The sequence below is a fragment of the Nyctibius grandis genome, chromosome 11, assembly GCF_013368605.1.
Source record: "Nyctibius grandis isolate bNycGra1 chromosome 11, bNycGra1.pri, whole genome shotgun sequence".
NCBI lineage: Eukaryota > Metazoa > Chordata > Aves > Nyctibiiformes > Nyctibiidae > Nyctibius > Nyctibius grandis.
Window position 1 is genome coordinate 6,486,140 of NC_090668.1, and position 20,520 is coordinate 6,506,659.

At 56.7% G+C, this 20,520-nt stretch overlaps 2 protein-coding genes across 2 annotated transcripts; one reads left to right on the forward strand and one right to left on the reverse strand.

Annotated features, from left to right (window-relative positions):
- Positions 1 to 628: 628 nt before the first annotated feature.
- Positions 629 to 6,882, reverse strand: LOC137669061 (cytochrome P450 1A4-like). Its single transcript, XM_068410941.1, has 7 exons — positions 6,804 to 6,882; positions 4,815 to 5,683; positions 4,454 to 4,580; positions 4,095 to 4,184; positions 3,883 to 4,006; positions 3,249 to 3,335; positions 629 to 2,036 (listed from the first exon to the last, which is right to left on the reverse strand). Exons 2-7 carry the CDS (start codon positions 5,661 to 5,663, stop codon positions 1,730 to 1,732), a joined length of 1,584 nt encoding a protein of 527 aa, XP_068267042.1. The 5' UTR covers positions 5,664 to 5,683; positions 6,804 to 6,882; the 3' UTR covers positions 629 to 1,729.
- Positions 6,883 to 10,919: 4,037 nt separating this feature from the next.
- LOC137669062 (cytochrome P450 1A5-like) lies at positions 10,920 to 14,246 on the forward strand. The gene is made up of 6 exons (XM_068410942.1): positions 10,920 to 11,780; positions 12,221 to 12,347; positions 12,911 to 13,000; positions 13,089 to 13,212; positions 13,615 to 13,701; positions 13,929 to 14,246. Exons 1-6 carry the CDS (start codon positions 10,920 to 10,922, stop codon positions 14,233 to 14,235), a joined length of 1,596 nt encoding a protein of 531 aa, XP_068267043.1. The 3' UTR covers positions 14,236 to 14,246.
- Positions 14,247 to 20,520: the final 6,274 nt, after the last annotated feature.

Below are 20,520 nucleotides of genomic sequence, written 5' to 3' on the forward strand. Positions count from 1 at the left end.
AAGAGTGGTTTCCTACCCCACCGAGCTGGAAACCCCAGAGGGCTGGTCCCTGCAGGGATGCCACTTCAGCTGTGTTCAGACCCCAATTTGCCATAAACTGCCTTATGATTTCTGTGGCAATTTAATGTTTCTTGCCCTTTTTTTTAAGGGAAGTTATGCAAAGCCTCAGAAATAACCGTGCTCTGAGATGGGGAAGAGCCGAGCAGGCAGTGGCCCGAAGCGTCCCTCCATGGATTGCCTCCCTCAGGGTTGTGAAAGGCTGTTTTTAACCTATTGATTTTCTTTTTCAGGGATAGAAGAAGCTGGTCCTGATTTTTAGTGAAATCCTAAACTGAGCCGTAGCTTGGCATCACCTCTCCACAAATCCCAGCTGAGGCTTTAGCTTCTCCCAGGGAGAGGACCAGAGCCAGCACCCACAGGGACTAAAAACTCCCCCTAATGCCACTGGAGCCACAACCCTCACGGCAAAGGAAGAACCAGGTCATATCTCCATAGGAAAAATCCAGAGCCAACATATCCAAGACAGATTTTTAAGGTTGATAAAAGAGGTGTGGTTTGTTTGGTTTTTTTCCCCAAAAACCTCTTTCCCAGTGGATTAAGACCAGCAAGAACGAAGCAAGAAACTTAATAAACTTTCATATAAGTATTTATTGGGTTACAAACGCTGCGCAGTTTAGATTCCAGCGTACGGACGCGTTCCACACAGGCACCAACAAGTGGGAGTCGCTGCTCCGTTTGCTGTGAGAATTCACCTTCACGCTGGCCAAAGCTGCCCACATCTCCTGCAGCCCTCAAACCCTTGCTCCTTTTGCTAGTCTGAATATAGAAATCTATTGCTTGCTAAAAAAAACCAACCCAAAACTAAAGAAAAAGCAGCAAATACATAGTCTGAAGGCCAGAAGTGTTCTGCTGTGCTTCTTACTCCTTCTTGTCCCTTATTCTCAGCCCTTTTGATATTTTGCAGGAGGCTTCTTGCTAGGGGTTTAGCTAAGAGTGACATTTGTGAACAGCACTACTTATGGATATATATTTTTTTTTATTTTTCCTAGTAGGCTGTCACCGAGGGTTGGTAGAAACACTCGGGATTCATTTCATGAATTTATATTCAGGGAATTTAGCTGTGCGAGGGTGCGCCCAGGACGGGTCCGCTCGAGAGGGGTGGGTCTGGGCTCTGCATCACCTCGAGAGCCCTTCGGAAGGCAGCTGGAGCAGCGGGGAGAGCCCGTTCCCACCGGCACAGGGAGCTGAAGGCTTTGCAAACAGACTTTCACCCCGTGCGAAAAGGCTGGCCAGGTTTCTTAGGGAGGAACCGGCAGGTTTATTCCAATTTGGTGGATGAAGGGAGTTGCCTGCGGCGGCTCCGGCTCTGCCCGCGGCACCGGGCAGGGCGAGGACACCCCTACGGACATCCCACACCGCTTCTCCCAGCCCAAAGCATCCTCCTCCCCACCGCAGGGCTGCGGCCCCCCTGGACCTCCCCAAGAGGGCTGAGCGGGCGGCTGAGCTTTGCTGTAGGCAAGGGCGATGAAGCTGGCTAGGGGGGTGTGAGGAGCCCAACAAAGGCAGCTTTATCCCTCCCCACTCACATTTACATGAGATGAAGAAGCCTCCAGTGAAGCAACACAGCGAGGGGGCTGTGCTGGCTTCTAGAGAGCATTAGTGAAAGCAGGCTGAGTGTCCGACTCCAAGGGCTGGCTTCCTTCTGCGAAGCGATGCTTCCTCCCGCAGCTTATGGGGAGCTTTTCATGGGGAAACGCTTCTTAATCTGGAAGCACTCGCACCTCTTGTATTTCATTGTCAGTCCGTACTGAGGAGTGATGTCCACGTCCGCCCCGGGGCGGAGGCTGAACTCCAGCTGCTGCAGCATGGTGGCCAAGAAGAGGAAGACCTCCCACCGGCCGATGGACTCCCCGATGCATCGCCTCTTCCCCAAGCCGAAAGACAGCACTTTGTCGCTCTCCGTCCTGCTTATTTCGGTCCCCGCGGCATTGAGGAACCGCTTGGGGTTAAAGGTTGAGGGGTCCTTCCAAAGCTTCCTGGAGCAGAAAGGAGAGAAGACCTGAGGAAGCTGTTTTCACCCACCGTGATGGGGACAGCAGTCAAAACACTCCTCGCAGAAGAGCAGCATTGCAATGCTTCCTCATTTCACCATCCAAAACCTTTGGCAGCCTCTTCCTGATCTAAACTGCCAACTGCATGTCAGACCCCATCAGCTCGGTCTATTGAAACCTCTATTTCAAACTCATACGGTGTTTGCCTGGGCACATACCGGGGGTGGATTTAATTCAGCATGTGACAGCTAGAGGTCCTGCAGTTTCAGCCAAAAGGAGAGCATAGAAGTTGGTCAGCACTACTTAAAAAGGAAGGATTGAGTCCCGAGGGTTTTCCCACCTTGAATCCTCCCAGTAAAACTTCCCAGCCTGTCCCAGCCTGGCTGCTGGGAGGCACCAGGTGGGATTTTCCAGTGCCTTAGCTAAGAATTTCTGCTTGGATCTGGGGAATCCTCTCTGGCCCTAAGGACAGCGTTCCCATTGCAATGCTCACCAGCATATGCAGGAGCAGAAGGAATATTGCAATATTTCTGCCCTGTTGGGCTATCGGGATACAAAGGTCTTGAGATTCTGATCCAAAATACCTGGTCTGGGAACCACCTTCTGTATCAAGCCTTAGCCAACCTACTCCCGCCAGGAGGGTCTCTGCTGGGGATCAGGGGAGGGGTAAGATGGGGCTTTGGTTTCCAGATTCCCTTTTATTGACCAAAGCTGATTATCAGCAATAACAACACGAGCCTATTGAGTTTAACGAGAGTCACGTCAGGACATTTTTCTCCTCAAAAGAGGAAACCAGACGCTTCCCATTGAGCACATCCAGAGCCGTCAACCCGGATCACAAGGGCTGCTTGGCAAGAGGATCTACCGATTCCTGATTATTCAGCAGCCCAAGCTGCCAGCCCTCGCACGTACGTGGAAAGTCCAGTGCACTGAGGACATCACCACGTTACTGCACATAAATTGGGTAAGCCCTGGTGTTGGGGGGTTGCTGAAACAGTGACCAAGTCAACCCAGAGCAGCTCTGTGCCCAGAAGCTGGGCTCGGCACCAAACCCATATGATTTTTTGTCAGATCTGCCTTTTCCTGCCTTCACGACCCATTTGGCTTTTGGGATGTTGCTCTAAAGGATCAGAGCAACCTTAATGCCATGCAAACCCATCGCAGCCTGGATGAGCCCGGGGGATCTGGCATACTCACTCATCGTGATTCACTTGCCACTGGTTGACAAACACGCAGGTGTCCTTGGGGATGTAATAGCCGTTCAACACCGTCGCTTTTGTCGTGCTGAAGGGAACACAGGCGGAGGAGAGAAGTTAAGCTGAGACCCACAGTGAAACAAAGCTGGGCGACTCCTAGGGGTGCTTCATTTTCAATGCCCTATTTGCACTCTTAGGAAATACCCTGTATTTGGGAGACTGAATTGTCTTGGTTAACACCTTTCCTCAAGCTGAAAGATTCCAGTTTCAGGAAGCTGGATGGGTTGTGATGTGGTTTCTGCCAAGGCAAGGGGAAATATAAACCCAGGGGTGATCGCCATCCCTCCGTTAGCAAAGGTTTTGGAGTGAACCTGCCCTCAGAGTAAAGGATCCGACCCCAGGAGGGCAGCAAGCTGGGCAGCTGCCGGCTGCGAGGGCAGCGGGTGCAGCCACAGGCACCAACGCAACGTGGCAGCTGCACTGTGAAAGCCATAGGGAGCTTCACCACGAGTAATTCAGGAATATTTCCCCATAGCAGGGATGAATTCCCAGGCAATTATCTGCCTAAACGGCATCTCCCAGAAAACCACCCCAAAAAATCCCCCAAATAACGCGTCAGCCGCTCCAGCCCGTACCTGTGCGGGATGGTGAAGGGCAGGAAGGAGGAGTGCCTGAACATCTCCAGGATGAAGGCTTCTGTGTAGGGCAGTGTGCCCCGGTCCGACAGCCTTGGTCTTCTCTCCTGGCCAATGGTCTGGTCTGCAGGAGGTGAAGAAGGAGGGAGAGGGTTGGGGTCAGCCCTGCTGGAGAGATTTTGGCCCTGGAGGAAGCATGTTCATGGACTTACCTAGTTCTTCCTGGATCCTCTTCTGGATGTCGGGGTACAAGGCAACATACATGAGGCTCCAGGATAAGGCAGTTGTCACAGTGTCAAAGCCTGGACGGACATGAAAAAGGCATTTAGTTACCAAATGAAGACACACAAGCGGGTATTTACAGATCCTGTCACTCCAGATGTTTCCCGTGGAGCAGCTCCCCCAGCAGCTATCACTGAAAAGCCATCTGCTCTGGTTACCACTCAGGAGAGCACCCAGAGCCCAGCAGCAGCTCCAAACACCCAAGCATGGCCAGGGTCTCACCCCGACAGTGCCGGCTCCCCCATCCAGCCTCCCAGCAGAGAACCTTTGCCCTCAGAAGTATTCTCACCTGCCCCAAAGAGGTCATTGACAATGTTGATGATCTTCTCATTGGAGAGCGAGACCCGGGCATCCTCCCCTGTACTCTTCTCCTGGCAGTGCTCAATCAACGAGTCCGTGATGTCCCGAATGTGCTCCTGGGGAAGAGATGGTGGGTCAGGGACACCATGGACACCCAGGGCTGGGGAAACCTCCCCCAGCTAGTGCTGGCTCCTGCAGGGATTAACTGCAGATTGGAGAGCTCCAAGGAGCTTTCCTGGGCAGAGGTGGGGGGGACAAGGGAGAACCCTCTTCCCCCCATTGCCAGGCAGGCAGCATCTCTGACAGTTGTAGGCATCTCTACCCACATCCAAGAGCATCCAAGCTCTTACCTTATCAAAGCTGGTATAATGCTCCTGGACAATTTTTTGCACAAAGAGGTTGAAACGCCGGTTGATGTCCTTAAAGAGCTGCATGGTGCGACTTGGAAGATACTGGAGCACAGGGATGAAGTCAGCGGGGTTGCCAGAAGAAGCCACATCCCCAAATTCATTGCTGAGGTTCACCACACTGAGCAGCTCTTGGTCATTGTGGTCGTAACGTTTGCCAAAGCACATGGCACAGATGACATTGGCCACAGAGACCACCAGGTACTTGTTAAGGTCAAAGCTCTTCTCCTTCTCCATCAGCTGCAGGAGCTTGGTGACCAGGTAGTCAGCCTCCTTGGAGACGTGCTCCTCCAGTAGGCAGGTGGAAGAGGAGGTGGGGCTGGGGGCAACGGAGAAGGTCTTCAGGGCGTTCTGGGCCAGCTTTCTGCGGGCTTTCCACACCTCCCCTGAGTCGGGGCTGAAGGCCAGGCTCTGGCCATTCGAAATGTATTGGGAGCTATGGAGGTCAGGGCGCCCCATGAAGTCTTCCCCTTGCTTCACCAGGGCTTGCTTGATGGTGTCCAGCCCGCTCAGCACCACGACGGGCCGCGTGCCGATCCTGACCTGCATCACGTCCCCGTACTTCTGGCTCAGCCTGGTCAGGACCAGGTGCGTGTCCTTCCTCAGCTCCAGCACGTTGCCGAGGATGGGGTAGCCTCGGGGTCCCGGGGGGCTCTTCAGCCCCGGGGGCACGTGCTGCTGCTGGAGGGACTGGATGAGCAGGAAAACCAGGCAGAAGACGGCAGCCACGAGGAGGACCTCGGTGGCCGAGACAACGCCTTGGCTTCCCACCAGCGACATCGCAGCCGTCATCGCTGCCGGCGTGTAGGAACCTTAGTAATAAACCAAAGAGACATTATGAAGCGGGGAAGGACCATGGGGCATCTGTAGTTTTAAATGCTCTTAGTAGTGACTGCAGGCAGGAAAGCCGGGTTTAACTTCTGATCCAAAGCTGCATCGATTTTCTGCGCTTTAGGAAACTGCTTGCACTTAAAAGCAGGGTTTTTGCTAGCCAGGAATGAAAGGAATAGCTCCCATGGCTTTTTGTCTGTGTGCCAGGGTAGGAAACGTGTTCTCTTAACTACAGAACCTCCCTTTTATACTGCAAAGTCTTTACAGAGCACTTGACTATAGGAGAGCTGAATCCTCCTGATTTGAGTCATCTGGTTGCTCGCGCCGAGCCTCTGCTCGCCAAACTAAACACAGCGTGCGGCGCTCTGCTTCCACTGCCACGGATCTTCCTAAAGACCAACGGCCCCAAAAGCTCACCGCCACTGTGGTGGGACGCTGGTCTCGAGTGCTGATCGTTGACAGGGCTGGGAAGGGTGAAGACCCTTCCCCGGTGCATTCCCCGGAGCCAGCCACCCAGCTCAGAGAAGTCTAACCAGCTCTGATGCGCCCGAACACCCCTGGGGAGGGAGGTGCAGGACCCCACAGCGCCCGTGGGGCCGGCAGGCTGTGGGCACCCTGCTCCCAGCTCTGGCAGAAATCCCTTAGAAAATCCCGAGCCAGGGGTAGGAAGAGGTTGGATCTGAAATTCCACCTGCCCTCGGGTTTGGCAAGGTGCTACAGCCCCCCGAGGGACACCCGGGTCCCATGGGATGAGGAGCCTGGGGGGGCTGCTGGGACCCCTGCATCCCAGTGGGTGCAGCCCCGCTGGAACCCCCTCCCAACCCACGGCTGTGGATCGTGGCCACCCCAGGGTGAGAGGGGCCGTGGGGCAAGAATTACACCCAGGACCCCCAGCTCCCCCAGAAACCACCTTCCACCAGCTGCGGGAAAGATGCTAGAGGAGATTTGGGGAGCCAGAGAGGGGGGACACCCCGCAGCAGGGCACCCCTCAACTTTCCAGCCCTCAGGGGTCCTCTGGGGGTGCTGGCAGTGCCCCCCACAGCTCTCCACGCTCCGGGCAGAGAGCCGTGCCCCGCAGCGGGCACCCCCGAGGGTACTCACCTCCGGAGCGGCACGGCTGGGGGCCCGATCCTCCCGGCAGGTACCCCCGCTTGCCCTTCGCTCCTGCTTTATATGCATCGCCGCTCGCCCTGATTGGCCCGGCAACCTCCCGTCACGTGACAAAAGCCTAATCAAAGCTGACGTGCGTCCAAACTCCGAAATAACTAACCCGGACCCCCCCCCCCCCCCACTTCCCACGGTGACAGGAGAGGGGCCGCGCAGCCCCCCCCTCCCCACGCGTGGGGTGCGGGACCGCCGCTCCCCTGCGTGTCCCCGGTTGGGGGGGGAAGGCTGTGAGGAAGGGGGGGGTCCCGTCGGGTCGGAGGGGGGGTGCTGGTGCCTCCCGTGGGTTCCAGACCGAGGGGGGCATTGCGTGCGAAGCGGGCGGGATGTTTGGGCAACCCCGGTCACTCCAGTCACGCTACCGGCAGGATCTTAAAGGCGCCAGTCCCGTGCCCCGGTCCCCCCCCCCGGACCCCCCCGGGGCGGTACCCGAGTTCCTCCGCTTCCCCCGCCCCACAGCCCTCGCTGCGGGCACCCGGCCCCATCCAGCCCCCCCGCACCGGTGCCTGCAGTCCCGGGATGTCCCCGGTACCCGGAGCCGCGGGACGAGCGGCAGCGTGGGAAAATAGCCCCGGGGTGCTCGGGGCAGGGCAGGAGGGGGGATTCACCCCCCCGCGGGGCTCCGCGGACACGCAGGGCTGAGCGTGGACCACCCGCCCCACCGCGATGGTCCCCGTCGGGGAGGGGGCGGCGGGGCAGCCCCCGGGGGTCACGGCCCCTGCTGCCCCGGTCCCGGTTAAAGATTGTCCAGGTTCGCGTGAGAAGCGGCCGTGTCCTCTGTCACCTCCTGTCCCCTTGGGGACACAGCGGCCCCGGGGGGCGAGGTGACGCGGGGATGGGGCAGGGGGTGCGGCGGGAGATGGGGGGCACGTCGTAGGGGATGCCCGGGGGACCAAGGCGGGGGGTCTCAGGCAGAGTTAGCAGCTCCAGCCCCCCCATCCCTGGTCCCCGTGGGGTGACAGGCCACAACCTGCCCTTCAGGGAGGACAAGGGGCACCAGCCCGCACCCCAAATCTCACCCCCTCCCCCCGCACCCCTGTCCCCCGCCCAGGCACAGCGGGATGGGAGAGGGACCGGAGGGGGGTCCCACCCCACCGAGGGGTCCCAGAGGTGGCACTGGGGACATCGCGTGCGAAGGGGCTCCGGACAGACCCGGGAGGGCCGCCCCGGTCACTCGCAGTCACGCTATGGGTGGGTGGGGGGGGAAATGGCTTGTAAAGGACCAGGGCGGTGGCCTCAGCTCCAGGAGCCTGGCCCGGGGTCAAGGCGGCGCCGGAGCAGCTCAGGATCAGCCCCCTCCCGACCGGCGGGGTGGGGGGGTGCTCCCGAGCACCAGGGACACTGTCAGGGGTAACGGGGTTTGGTCCCCTCTGCCACGGGACGCTGCCATCACCTGCAAGGGGACAGCATGCCCCCCTGCCACTTGTGTCCCCACTACATGACACAGAGGTCCCAGTCCTTTCCAGGCACAAGGAGAGGGGGAGAGAGTGGTTTCCCACGGTGCAAAACAGGGGGGTGCCACCGCAAATGGCCCTTTTGGGGTCTGGGGGACACTGAACCGACTGTCCCAGGCAGGGCACCTGCCTAGACACCTCCACAGGCGTGTGGCTGCACATACAAACTACACACGTGTGTTGCACACGCAGAGCTGACGCGCATCCATGCTCTCCTGAGAGGTTTTGACACACTCATGTACACAAACACGCTACATGTTTCTTACATACACATAAATACCGCGCTTGCCCACGAACACACAGCACATCCACGCTCTGTCATGTACATATTTGCACGTATTCACGTACACACGTGCTCTGCCACACGTGCCTGCGAGGCACCGTCATCCTCTTGCTCACCTACATCCTCGCACGCACGCGCTGCCACGACCGTACACGCTAACGAACCCACGGGCGCACAGCGGTGGAGGGAAGCGAGGTGCATCTGGGTGCCCTCGCAGGCATGTGCCAGCCTTGCCAAGGGCAGGGCACCAGCAGCGACCCTCTGGCTGTGCCCCCTGGCCAGCTGCGGGGAGCCGAGGGCTCGGTGGTGGGTGGTGGCCGGGGTGGGAGCCCGGCACTGGCTGAGGATGTGTTTGGGGTGTGAGGCTGCCTGGCACGCAAGGCGGCAGCTCTTAACGCTGTTCTCATCAGGAGGCACCCTGCCCTCGCAGGGCTTGGCAGCGGGCACGGAGGAGGCTGGGAGGGGGCAGAGAAAAGGGCGGTGTGGGGGGGTGTGGAAACGGCGCAGGTAGGTCCTGCGCACCCCTCTGGAGTCCCCAGGAGCCTCTCCAGCGCTTTGGGATGTGATGGATCAGGAGAGGGTGATGTGGGCTCCCTGTCGGTGCATGGGCACCCAGGTGGGGGTCAGTCTGCCCCCCTCGCCCCCCAGGCAGTGCAGCCGGGTAGATCCGTGGGGATGGCAGACGCCGGATGGGTCCAGCCCACGAGACAAGCCTCACGTCGCCCTGCGCCCGTGAAACCCCAGCCTGCCTCCCCAGCAGCGCTCCCAGGCACCTTCCTCGCTGGCGAAGCCGGGGCTGGCAGGTCCGCGAGGTGCCTGGCAATTACCAGAGCGAATATTAGCAGCCGGGGTTTTGTAACTGTTCTCGCCAAGCGTTAATGAACGGCGTCATCGCTATTAACGAGCCTGATTAGACCAGATGTTGAAAGACTTTATTAAAGATTAACTCCCCTTTTACCTGGGCCAAATTCCCACTGTAGTTGTCAAAGATCGAACGAAACTTAGGGCCAAACCCCGAAGCTCCGGCTCGTTCCTGCTCCTCCTGCTCATCCCAAAGCCCTGAGTTTGCCCCAGCTCCAGCAGCCCCTCTCGCTCCCGCTGTTTTCGGAGGCATGAACTGCCCCCAGCCTTGCCCCGCGCTGCTCCTTTCACCTCTCCTATCTCACCTCCTCCCCTCTGCCCCGCCACTCCTCTCCCTCGCCTCCTGTTTGCCCCGGAGGAGCCAGGGGAAGCGAGCCAGCCGCCTTCTCACGCGAACCTGGGCAATCGTTAACCTGAGCCTGGCTCTGCCGCTGGGCCAGAAGGTCCTGCCACCACCGGTCCCTGGGGCACGGGGACCTGCAGGGTGACTCCCCGGGATGCAGAGGGCTGTGGCCCCGAGGATGCCTTGCTGCAAACCCAACCCCTCGCTGCAGATCCTGCAGCTCCCAGCACCTCCAGAGTGACCGAGGAGGTGACAGCCCTCTCTGTCACCTCCCTACCAAGGAAGGGCTTTGCGGGACATGCATCTCACAGGGCAGCGAGGCCGAGAGCGTGTCCCCCATCCTTCCCGGGGCAGGGCTTAGGGACCCCCTTCTGCCTCCCCATCCTGGGCACTGGGGCAGGCACATGCCCTGGGCAGGAGGAGAAGTCACCAGAAATATCTGCCCTGGTTTCTTGGGCTGGCTCCAGCCGGGCTCGGCCCCGTTTGTTAATGGGTAGCTATTCCCCAGGGCTCTTGTGCCATGACCCCCCAGAGATAAGCCCCAGCCGTGTGATGAGAGGAGCACGTATAAAGCTGTGGCTTTCCAGGCAGCAGGAGAAGAAGGTCCAGGCGGCAGAAGAGGATCTCCCGTGCTCCTCAGGGCAGGCAGCTGCCAGACACGCTCTGCCACCCTTTGCTGGGAGCCACAGGCAGTAGAACCAGCCCTCTCTACCACGAGGACCCGCAGGTAGGAGACAACGCGTGTGCATGTGTGGTTTTGAACATGGATATGGGATCAGGAAGGTCATATTTGAGTCTGAAGGAGAAATCCATGCACCAGGCTCTCCCTCCCTCCCCTGCCCATGCAGCGAGCCGTGCGTTCCTGCAGGGCAGCCCCACAGCAGCCCTGCTCCCCATGCCCCCATGCACCAGCAGCCACCCAGCAGATCCAGCCTCCTGGCTATAAATCCTCACAGATTGGGTCAACACGGGGCCAGCTTCACTGAGGGGTTGCTGTTCCTCTCCTCCTGCCACCCTGCCCTCTCTCAGCACCAGGAGCGTCTGCAGGACTCAACCTCTTGCTAATCCTGGCTCTTTGCCACGCTTCTGGTTATCTCCTTTAGGGTTCCTACATGCCGGCAGCGATGACGGCTGCGATGTCGCTGGTGGGAAGCCAAGGCGTTGTCTCAGCCACCGAGGCCCTCCTCGCGGCTGCCGTCTTCTGCCTGGTTTTCCTGCTCATCCAGTCCCTCCAGCAGCAGCACGTGCCCCCGGGGCTGAAGAGCCCCCCGGGACCCCGAGGCTACCCCATCCTCGGCAACGTGCTGGAGCTGAGGAAGGACACGCACCTGGTCCTGACCAGGCTGAGCCAGAAGTACGGGGACGTGATGCAGGTCAGGATCGGCACGCGGCCCGTCGTGGTGCTGAGCGGGCTGGACACCATCAAGCAAGCCCTGGTGAAGCAAGGGGAAGACTTCATGGGGCGCCCTGACCTCTACAGCTTCCGCTATGTTGCGGATGGCCAGAGCCTGGCCTTCAGCCCCGACTCAGGGGAGGTGTGGAAAGCCCGCAGAAAGCTGGCCCAGAACGCCCTGAAGACCTTCTCCATTGCCGCCAGCCCCACCTCCTCTTCCACCTGCCTCCTGGAGGAGCACGTCTCCAAGGAGGCTGACTACCTGGTCACCAAGCTCCTGCAGCTGATGGAGAAGGAGAAGAGATTTGACCCTTACCGGTACCTGGTGGTCTCTGTGGCCAATGTCATCTGTGCCATGTGCTTTGGCAAACGTTATGACCACAACGACCAAGAGCTGCTCAGCGTGGTGAACCTCAGTGAACAATTTGGGGATGTGGCTGCTTCTGGCAACCCCGCTGACTTCATCCCTGTGCTCCAGTACCTTCCCAGCCGCAGCATGCGTTTATTTAAAGATTTCAACAAGCGATTCCTCAATTTCCTGCAGAAGATTGTCAAAGAGCACTATGAGACCTATGACAAGGTAAGAGCTTGCAGGACCTTCACCTGCGCCAGAGATGCGTCTCTGCCCCTCTCTATTAGTGAGTTGTTTTTGTTCTTGCAGCCAAGCGTCAATGGACGTCTACGTCCTTGCAGGTATTGCTGCATTTAGCCAGTCCAGCTGTAGTCTCACTCACCTATAGTGTCTCCATGTGCAGCCCGGTACTGCAGTCCTCCTCCTCCATGGCCCTGTGTGATAGGGCCAGTTTGTTGGTTGAACATCTGACCCACGCCACAGCTTCCCTGGAGAACCTTCTCCTTTTTTTCACAGGTTTCGAAAGCAGTAGGGACCATGGGGGGGCTGAGAGATGATGTTCTCCAGAGCTCATATGACCCTGGGCTCCCCCTGCATCAGGTTGTTGCTCAGTAACACCCATTCCTTTACTTGTTCTGCTGCCATGACTTGTCTTCTCTTCCTCTCAGAACAACATCCGAGACATAACTGACTCCCTCATCGACCAGTGCCTGGAGAAAAAAGTGGAAGCAAATACTGCCACGCAGATCCCTAACGAGAAGATCGTCAACCTTGTGAATGACCTCTTTGGAGCAGGTATATTTTCCCACCAGTCCCTCAGCTACTGCAGATTTTCTCAGGCTCCTCATGTTATAGATCTGTCTGACCCATCTTTGTCCAACTCCAGGCAGCCAATCTGGGTCTAAGCACTCGTTCTCCTGCTCACTGGTCTTCCTGGACCTTCCAGGGCTACCCCTAGAGACCAGCATGGGACATCAGCTCTGGAAAGAGGCTTCGGGGAAAAGCGAAGGGCACGGCTTATAGCACAGTCAAGCTTCACAAGCCAGGGTGGCTTTTCCTGGTTGAGGGAGACGTCTATTGACTGATTCACCTTTGAGTTACTCTGTGGAAACTCCCCCGATTCCAGAGAAGTTACACAAACCTGACACAACCCAAGGGTGAATCAGGAGGAACGAGAGCAGAATATTTTAGCAAAGTTTTCTCCAACAGGATAGAAACCCAAGTCTTAGTGTGTGCCCAGGATGTCCTCTGCCTTCTTAGCCATCCAACACTGCTCCATGTGGTGGTTAGGCAGCAAGCCAAGGCATGTGCCCTGCGTGTTATGCAGACCCCATCTTCATACTTTCGTCTTTGACCAGGCTTTGACACTGTGACAACTGGCCTGTCCTGGAGCCTCATGTATCTCGTGACGTACCCCAATATCCAGAAGAGGATCCAGGAAGAACTAGGTAAGTCCATGAACATGCTTCCTCTGAGGATGAAACCTCTCTGGTGAGGGCTGACCCCAACCTGCTCCCTCCTCTCCACCTCCTGCAGACCAGACCATCGGCCGGGAGAGAAGACCAAGGCTGTCGGACCGGGGCACGCTGCCCTACACAGAAGCTTTTATCCTGGAGATGTTCAGGCACTCCTCCTTCCTGCCCTTCACCATCCCACACAGGCAAGTGCTGGGGTGGCAAAGGAAGTGGAGGGACAAGGTGGACTTGAGGCATCTTGTTAGAGCCACCACGGCACCAGCATGGTGAGGGTCAGGGAGATTATTATTGACTTGTAGAATGGTGGCTTCATCACGGACACGGGGAGCTCACAGCTCTTGTGCAGGGCCAAGTGGGAGCTCCCAAAGAGCAATCCTTGCCTTCTGCTGACTTCACTTGAAGACACTCCACCCCGCTTGGGCAGGGGTTGCCCAATCCAGCTCACAGACAATGCAACTACCCCTCATAAAGCCATCTCTGCAGGTTGCATCCCTACTTCAGCAGCATCAGGAGCAAACTAATAGTCCCCTGAGGATGCAGAAGAGCCTGTTTGCTTTCCAGACTCTCACAGTTGTTTCTCTCTCCAGCACGACCAGGGACACGGTGCTGAATGGCTACTACATCCCAAAGGACCGCTGCGTGTTTGTCAACCAGTGGCAAGTGAATCATGATGAGTAAGTACCTTCTGCGGCACAAAGCCTCCTGCAGCGACGCACAGGTCGCTCCTGCACAGTTCCCTTCCTGGGCAGATGTGGGGTCAACCTGCTTTAAGAGAAAGGGGAATAGGGGAGGTATCTACTAAATTCAGGGATAAGATTACTGACAGCTCCCACCTTCCAGTGTCCCCCCTATACCCATGGCCAGGAGGCACCATCTCAGCATCTGATGTTTTCCCTTCCAGAAAACTTTGGAAGGATCCGCTGGCCTTCAACCCAGAGCGTTTCCTCAATGCTGCAGGGACAGAAGTGAACAAAGTGGATGGGGAGAAGGTGCTGGTTTTCGGCCTGGGGAAAAGGAGGTGCATCGGGGAGCCCATTGCCAGGTGGCAGGTCTTCCTTTTCCTGTCCACCTTGCTCCAGCAGCTGGAGTTCAGTGTCTGTGACAGCAAGAAGGTGGACATGACTCCGCTCTATGGGCTGTCCCTGAAGCACAAAAGGTGTGAGCACTTCCAGGTGAAGCAGCGCTTCCCCATGAAGAGCATGAGCTGAGCTTACCCATTGCCCAGACATTGCCAGGGGACAAAGACCTGGGTGCCCCTGTAGCAAAGCTGGGCCTGGTAGAACCTTACAGGGTGATATAATAAACTGAAGCCGTTGAAGCTCCTGTCTTTTCTCTTGTTCTCTTTGTAGCATTTCTTGCCTTTTTCGTTTTCCACCATTTCTGATGTTGGATATTCCATCACCTCTAGTCTTAGTACCACAAAGCACGTTTATGGGGCCTGCAAACTGCCTTTTGCTGGAGGGAAAGGGAACGTACCTAAAACCACATTGGCTGACTACTGTTAGGCTGTATTCTTTCAGCATCGCTCTCTGATAGCTGAAGGACAGCCATCCCATGCCATACTCCCATGGCCTCCACTGATGTTCAAGAACTTGGCTGAACTGATACCCAAAGCTTGAGTGGAGATCAGGATGATGCTATTGAGGTCCAGCCAGTATCACTATTTCTGGGCTAATAAGAGGACAAATTTTCACTGGTTGAAATTTACCTTCACTGTAGATGTGTCTGCAGGGAAAAAAATCTTGGAAGTCTTGGAAAAACACTAATACTTCTCCAAGTCCTTTAAGAACAGCCTGTTCCCTTGTTTTTATGTTGTGTTTTTAATTGCCTGGCTGACTTGTCCTGTCATTCTAAGATCGTGCACGGGAGAGGTTTATCTTTGTCCACAGAGGAGCTCAAAGCACTTTAGAACCTCTTTGAGAATCTATCAGATAACCTTACACCAGGGCTGCTTCTGCTGCTCAGATGACTTTCTTCAGAGAAATGAGAGGGATCCTTCAAATGAACCAAGCTGGAGGAAAGGACCTCTGGACCAGTGTGTTGGAGGACTTCAGCCACCTTGAGCCTTGCTCACCATAGTCACTGCTGGCCCTGAAGTTGGCAAGGAAGGACACCTTTACCCCTCTCTATTGAGAAAGCCAAGCTGCTGGTATTCTGGGCTGGAGCAAGGGTGTTTTCGCAACAGAGGAGGAGAACAGGGCTTTCTCCAACTCAAACCCAAAAGTTTACATTGGCTGCCAGTCAACCCACGCCAGCAGAGCCAGATGCCTCCTTTTCTTCAACTTACATGCAAAGACATCTTAGCCAACCCAGTACCTGGCAAGCAACAGTACAGGAACAAGTATAACCATCCAGTGCAACACGCTCTGCTCTTGAATCTGTTCCCATGGGTGGCATCTGCTCAGCCATAGCCCCAGACCCTGACCAATGAGAGCTCCTGTCAGGTCCGAATACCAATCACTCACCATGCATTGCACAAAAGCTTCCAAGAAGACACAGAAACGAAAGAGTGTGTTGGGGAAGAAAATGGGGAAGCTGATTGCCCAAGACTTCAGGGAGATTCCAGCAAGAGCAGGGAGGTGTTCAGACCCGCTAAACAAGCCTCAATGAAAAGGAGTAACTCTCTGTCTCTGTATGTCCAGGTCCTGCCTGGTCACTAGTTTGTGATGAAACACTGAGCCGATACAGCCTCAGACCCACCTGAATTCACTGAACCAGCTTGAGCAGCCTCACTCTGTGTCACAGTGGCTTTGTCTTCACCGCTCAATGTCATAATCTCAATATTGCAGGAAAAACAAGGGAAGTCCAAACTGTGGTGTGAGCTGTGGGCTATCAAAGGCCTTGGAGGAAATGTGGAAGGATGGCTTAGGACAACCCATGAGGTCCATCAGCCAAATAACATCTCCCCTACCTATGACAAGGGCCATAGGTCAAGGCAATAGAGTCATGAACCACCTTTCCGCAAGGGACATCCCAAGGATGGCATTCATCTACTGCACAGGGAAGGTGGGATCATCCTGGACATGGGTCTGAGTCTCTCAGTGCCTAACTTGGTGATTCAGAAGAGCACCAAGACCGCCAGGGACTCGGCAGCAGCGTGTCACGCCACCCCCGTGGGGTGGGCAAGCTCTCATGGACTTGGCCCAGTGATCCAGCTGCAGCGGGAACACGTGATGCTGATGCTGGTGTAGGACCAGAGGCCCCATTTGCTGGAGCCATTGCGTGACGCTCTTGCCCTGAAGGCTGGCTGTGTTTGCTGATAAGGCCCGCAATAAGCAAGGGCAGATATAAAGAAAAAACAGTGGGAATTTTTTTTCCTTGGGAGATGAATGTTTTATAGACCCAGGGCAGATAAGCAGCTTAATATTAACATTACTGACATGAAACAGCTCCTTGCTGATGGAAGGTCACCCCGAGATGCAGTTATCAAGGGCTGATGGCCTCCTCTGGGGACACTGCTGCCAGTCTCCACTGGGCAGAGCCTGGAGACCAAAGACCTAGGAGAAAAAGTCACACCGGTGGCAGGATGGAGAAGGGAAGAGGCTTGAGTGGAGAGAAACGAGAAACTTCATGGTGTCTGAGGTGAAACACCCTACACTTCATAAAGCCCCATCTTCATTTGGCATTTCTCCCTCCCCTTGATGCCAATGGAGGCATCCCACGCAGCTGCAGGAGACCTTTCTGGGCAGCTTGAGCAGGCAGGAGGACCCCCTGAGACCTTGGTCTGATGTCCCCACATGCACACATCTCCTTGGACATCCTGGCCCGTTCAACACCCTAGTGACCCCAGGTGAGGTCCCAGTTTTCTTGCTGGGGATGCTGCAATCAAACTGCCCCTTCAATCCCAGCTGCCCTGATCCCACACTGGGGCATCCTGCCTGTTCCTGGACAATATGGTTGGAAGATCAAAGCTGAGCAGGCTCCTTCGCCAGATATTTCCCCTGCTGGACGTCTTGGCAGCCCCCAGCTCACAGGGAGGAGCGAGCATGGCCCGAGCATTGAACAAGGTACTCCAGCTGTGCACTGCTCTTTGCTCTGGAGTGGAGATGTGCCCTGAGATCCCGCCACCCAGGGACCCTCTGCGAGGAAGGGATGGGGGCACCCTGCTCCCTTTGGGGGTGCAGGATCTTAGTGTGTCACCTCCTCCTCTTCCCTGTTGCCTCCTGACAAACAAATCCATCGACCGTTGCCATGAAAGCCCCAGTTGCTCACAGTAGGTAAGGGACTTGGCTCCCCTATCTTTGTCTTTCCCCTAATGATCTTCCTCAATTAAGCCTTCCAATTACTCCCCAGGTAGCTTGCAAGTGCCGTGATTTCGTTAGTGGAACTGGGGGCAGTGATAAGCCAGGGGAACTTTTATCATCCCATGGCCAATTGCTTTTATTGTTGGTTTTAAAATGAGTCAGCAGACCAGCCATGGCAGCCGGGCTCCAGCTCCTCTTCCAAAGAGGGGAACACTCCCAGCTCCCCCATTCCTGACAGGAAAGGTCCAGGCAGCCGCACACCTTCTCCTTTGAGCCAAAACACCTGCCTGGTGCCGGCATTCGGGCTGGTGGCATCTCCTTGCCAGGAAAGTCTGTACCCAGCCCCAAAACGGGCTGGAGGAACCACTTGTGGCTCTTTCTCCTGTGTGGAAGGAAGAGGGGAGTTGCTCCAACACTTAATGACCCTCCTCGTTAAAAGCGCATCCTGTATTTCTGACTTCTTTCCTTTGGCTGTTTGTTTATTCTCCCGTGAGATCTGTTATCAGGAATCATCTCCCCACAGGGATTAACTCTTGGGTGTCTCCCTTCTGCTGCTTGTCCCCAACACTGGTGACAGTCCCTTGACATCAAAAAAATGTCATCTCTTGATGCCCTAGAACTTAAAGTAAAGCTCTGGATCACACCTCAAACTCTATTTCTGAGCCACATGTGCCTTCTTTGTGCCAGTGGTTTTGGGCACACCTACCTCTGAGCTGGTGGCAGCTGATCCTCTAAGCGTGGTGGGCTTTGCCGTGGTGTCCCGCTTGCCCTGCTGCACCATCAGGCCTTGGGAGCTTCCACCCATGGAGAAGGAAACCCTCAAACACCACCTTTCTCCTTGCAGCTCCACTCCTGGGACAAAGCCAGGCTCCCCCCTGCCTTGAACCCCAGGAGCAGCTGTTTCACAGTGGGGATGACAGTTGGTTTCTGCCTTTTGGGGGAGAAAATCTCCGCTCAGCCTCCAAGCCTGAGCAGCTTCTGGGGCACTGGAGCTAGTGGGACCTTTCCCTGGCAAAGTTTCTTTCTGCGGTGGGTTGGAGAAGATGCTGATCCTCTGTTCGATCCAGGCTGGACCTGTGGATGTAGGAGAGCTCGAGACAACAGAGCTGAACATGTTAAACCTGGCACGTGGCTCTGCCCCTATGTTGTGAGGGCTCCCAAGTCAGTGTGAACCCTTCCTCCTCATCCCACCCTTCACCTCCACCTTTCCTCTGGAAAGGAGACAGTGCTCGGGCTGATCGATTGCCCTGTGTCATTAGAGGTACAAGGTACCTGTTAATCAGAGAACATGAAAGCGGGTAAGGATGGAGTTTGTCCCCAGGTTAGGAAGGGAACGGAGATGCAGAGATAACTGCTCCTGCACACCAAGGGCTGCTGGAGAAAAGCTCCAGGCTCCAGGGAATGGCCTTAAACCTGGCTGTCCCCCAACCCCGGCGTAGGCATGGGCATGATTTTGTATGGGGGGAAAGAAAAGAGGGGGACAGGGGACTGCAGGGCTTGTGACGGGGAGCAGCCATGGAGACATATCCCTGTGGAGCTGGGGGACATCAGGTCCCGTGAGCGCTAGCAGCATGAGCCAAAATCCTGTGGGCTTTCGGGTGCTCCCCGGACCCAGCCTCGGCAGCAGGATGCGCGGCGGACAGCCGGGATGCGCCCAGGGTTGGCAGCCACCTGTATGTCCCTAAAGCTGGCGCTGGGTCTGCCGGTGGCAGGGGTAGCACAGGCTATCACAGAGCAAGGGTAGATCTGGGGGGGTCACACAAGGGGACAGGCTCTCAGCTCACCCCATATACGCCCCCCCCCCAAACTGACCCGATAATAAGAGGTCCCAGTTGACCGCTCCAGTCTCGTGCCCCTAAAATCAGCTCCCTGAAGCCCATCAGGGCAGGTAAAGCAGGGCTGGTGCTGACCCCCCCCAGTGCCGGGGAGGAGGACGCGGGCAGTGCAGGGGGTCCAGCCTGATCCCACGCTGGAGGTGCGAAGCCACCCGCCGAGGGGCAGCGTCCCCAAGCTGCTCCCTTTGGCTTTAATTAAAACCTCCCTGGAAAGGAGGGCTCTGACACGAGGCTGCCCTCCGCCACCCCAGAGGGGTTTTGGGGGGAAGCCCCCCAGAGCCAGGGCTGACCGGCAGCGCTGGAGAGGGGCAGGATCCTAACTCACTCGGACGCTTCCGAAGCCTTTTTGTCCCCTCTCGCTGGGTTTGGGACGTGATCGCCCTCCCGTGGCATCTGCCACAGCACCTCCACCAGAGCCTTTCGCTGCCGAGCGAGTAGGAGCGAAGGGTTTTCCCCCTGCTTGGAGTTTTTGGGGAGAGGCCCATTTGGGGAGGGGGATCTAGAGGGGACCAAGCCCTCTGCAGAGCATCCCACGTCCCACATCACCCCAGTAGCTCTGGGAGCAGCAGAACCAGCCAAACCTGGTTCCCTTCGGGGTTTTTTCAGCTCGAAGGTGAATTCTGCAGGGTCGAATGAGCCGGGAGCTTTCACGCCAGCTTTCCTCTGATGTTCCCAGCCCCTGCCTGCGGATCCTCCCCTGTCTAGTGCATCCAAGGCAGCAACCCTCCCCTTTCCTTGCCTGAATCCCCCCGAGGCACCAAACCCGCTGCCCAATGGGGACTAAACCAGAGAAGAGGCAGATGGACAAAGCAGGCTATCACCCATACTTTGCTCCCTTCAGCAAAGAGGAATATCACCCGCTTGGGATTTTATTCTCAGCTCCTCCTCTGTTGTATTTTTTTTCTTTCTTTGTATTATTTTTCCTTTTCTTGCTGATTCCCACCAGCTGAAGGGCCCCCTCTCCTGGTGCAAGGCAAGGAGATGCCTGCCCACATCTCCTCCCAGCATGGCCAAACCCATCCTTCCCTGCTCTCCAGCCTGGGCATCGCCTTCCCAGGAGAAATCCCAGGAGCCACACCTGGAGGAGTCCCCTTCGGGTCTCCTGCATGACCCAGCCTCGGCCACCATCACCCGCGTCACACTTCCAGCCGTCCCTGGGGATGCTGATGGTCTTGGGGCTTCAGGGATGGAGAAAAAACCCTGACAGCAGCTCTGAGCATTCGTGGCTGTGCAGTTGTTGGGGGAATTTCCCTCTTCCTAGGTCTGATGGACTGGGAAAAGTTGGGACCGGGCACGGCTCCTCACCAGATGGGGTTCGGTGCTTGTGAGCGCGCACGGGTGCGTCGATGCGTGTGCAAGCCCGGGTGGGTGCATCGGTGCATGCGTGGGTGGGTTTGGGCTTGCATCTGCGGGT

What these genes read in the sequence shown, in the direction of transcription:
- LOC137669061 (XM_068410941.1), bottom strand. Translation starts at nt 5,663, where the DNA reads ATGACGGCTGCGATGTCGCTGGTGGGAAGCCAAGGCGTTGTCTCGGCC. An exon ending in CAATGACCTCTTTGGGGCAG is followed by an intron (nt 4,185 to 4,453) that starts GTGAGAATACTT and finishes ATGTCCGTCCAG; the next exon opens with GCTTTGACACTGTGACAACT. An exon ending in CCCTTCACCATCCCGCACAG is followed by an intron (nt 3,336 to 3,882) that starts GTACGGGCTGGA and finishes TGTTCCCTTCAG; the next exon opens with CACGACAAAAGCGACGGTGT.
- LOC137669062 (XM_068410942.1), top strand. Translation starts at nt 10,920, where the DNA reads ATGCCGGCAGCGATGACGGCTGCGATGTCGCTGGTGGGAAGCCAAGGC. An exon ending in GAGGATCCAGGAAGAACTAG is followed by an intron (nt 13,001 to 13,088) that starts GTAAGTCCATGA and finishes CACCTCCTGCAG; the next exon opens with ACCAGACCATCGGCCGGGAG. An exon ending in CCCTTCACCATCCCACACAG is followed by an intron (nt 13,213 to 13,614) that starts GCAAGTGCTGGG and finishes TTCTCTCTCCAG; the next exon opens with CACGACCAGGGACACGGTGC.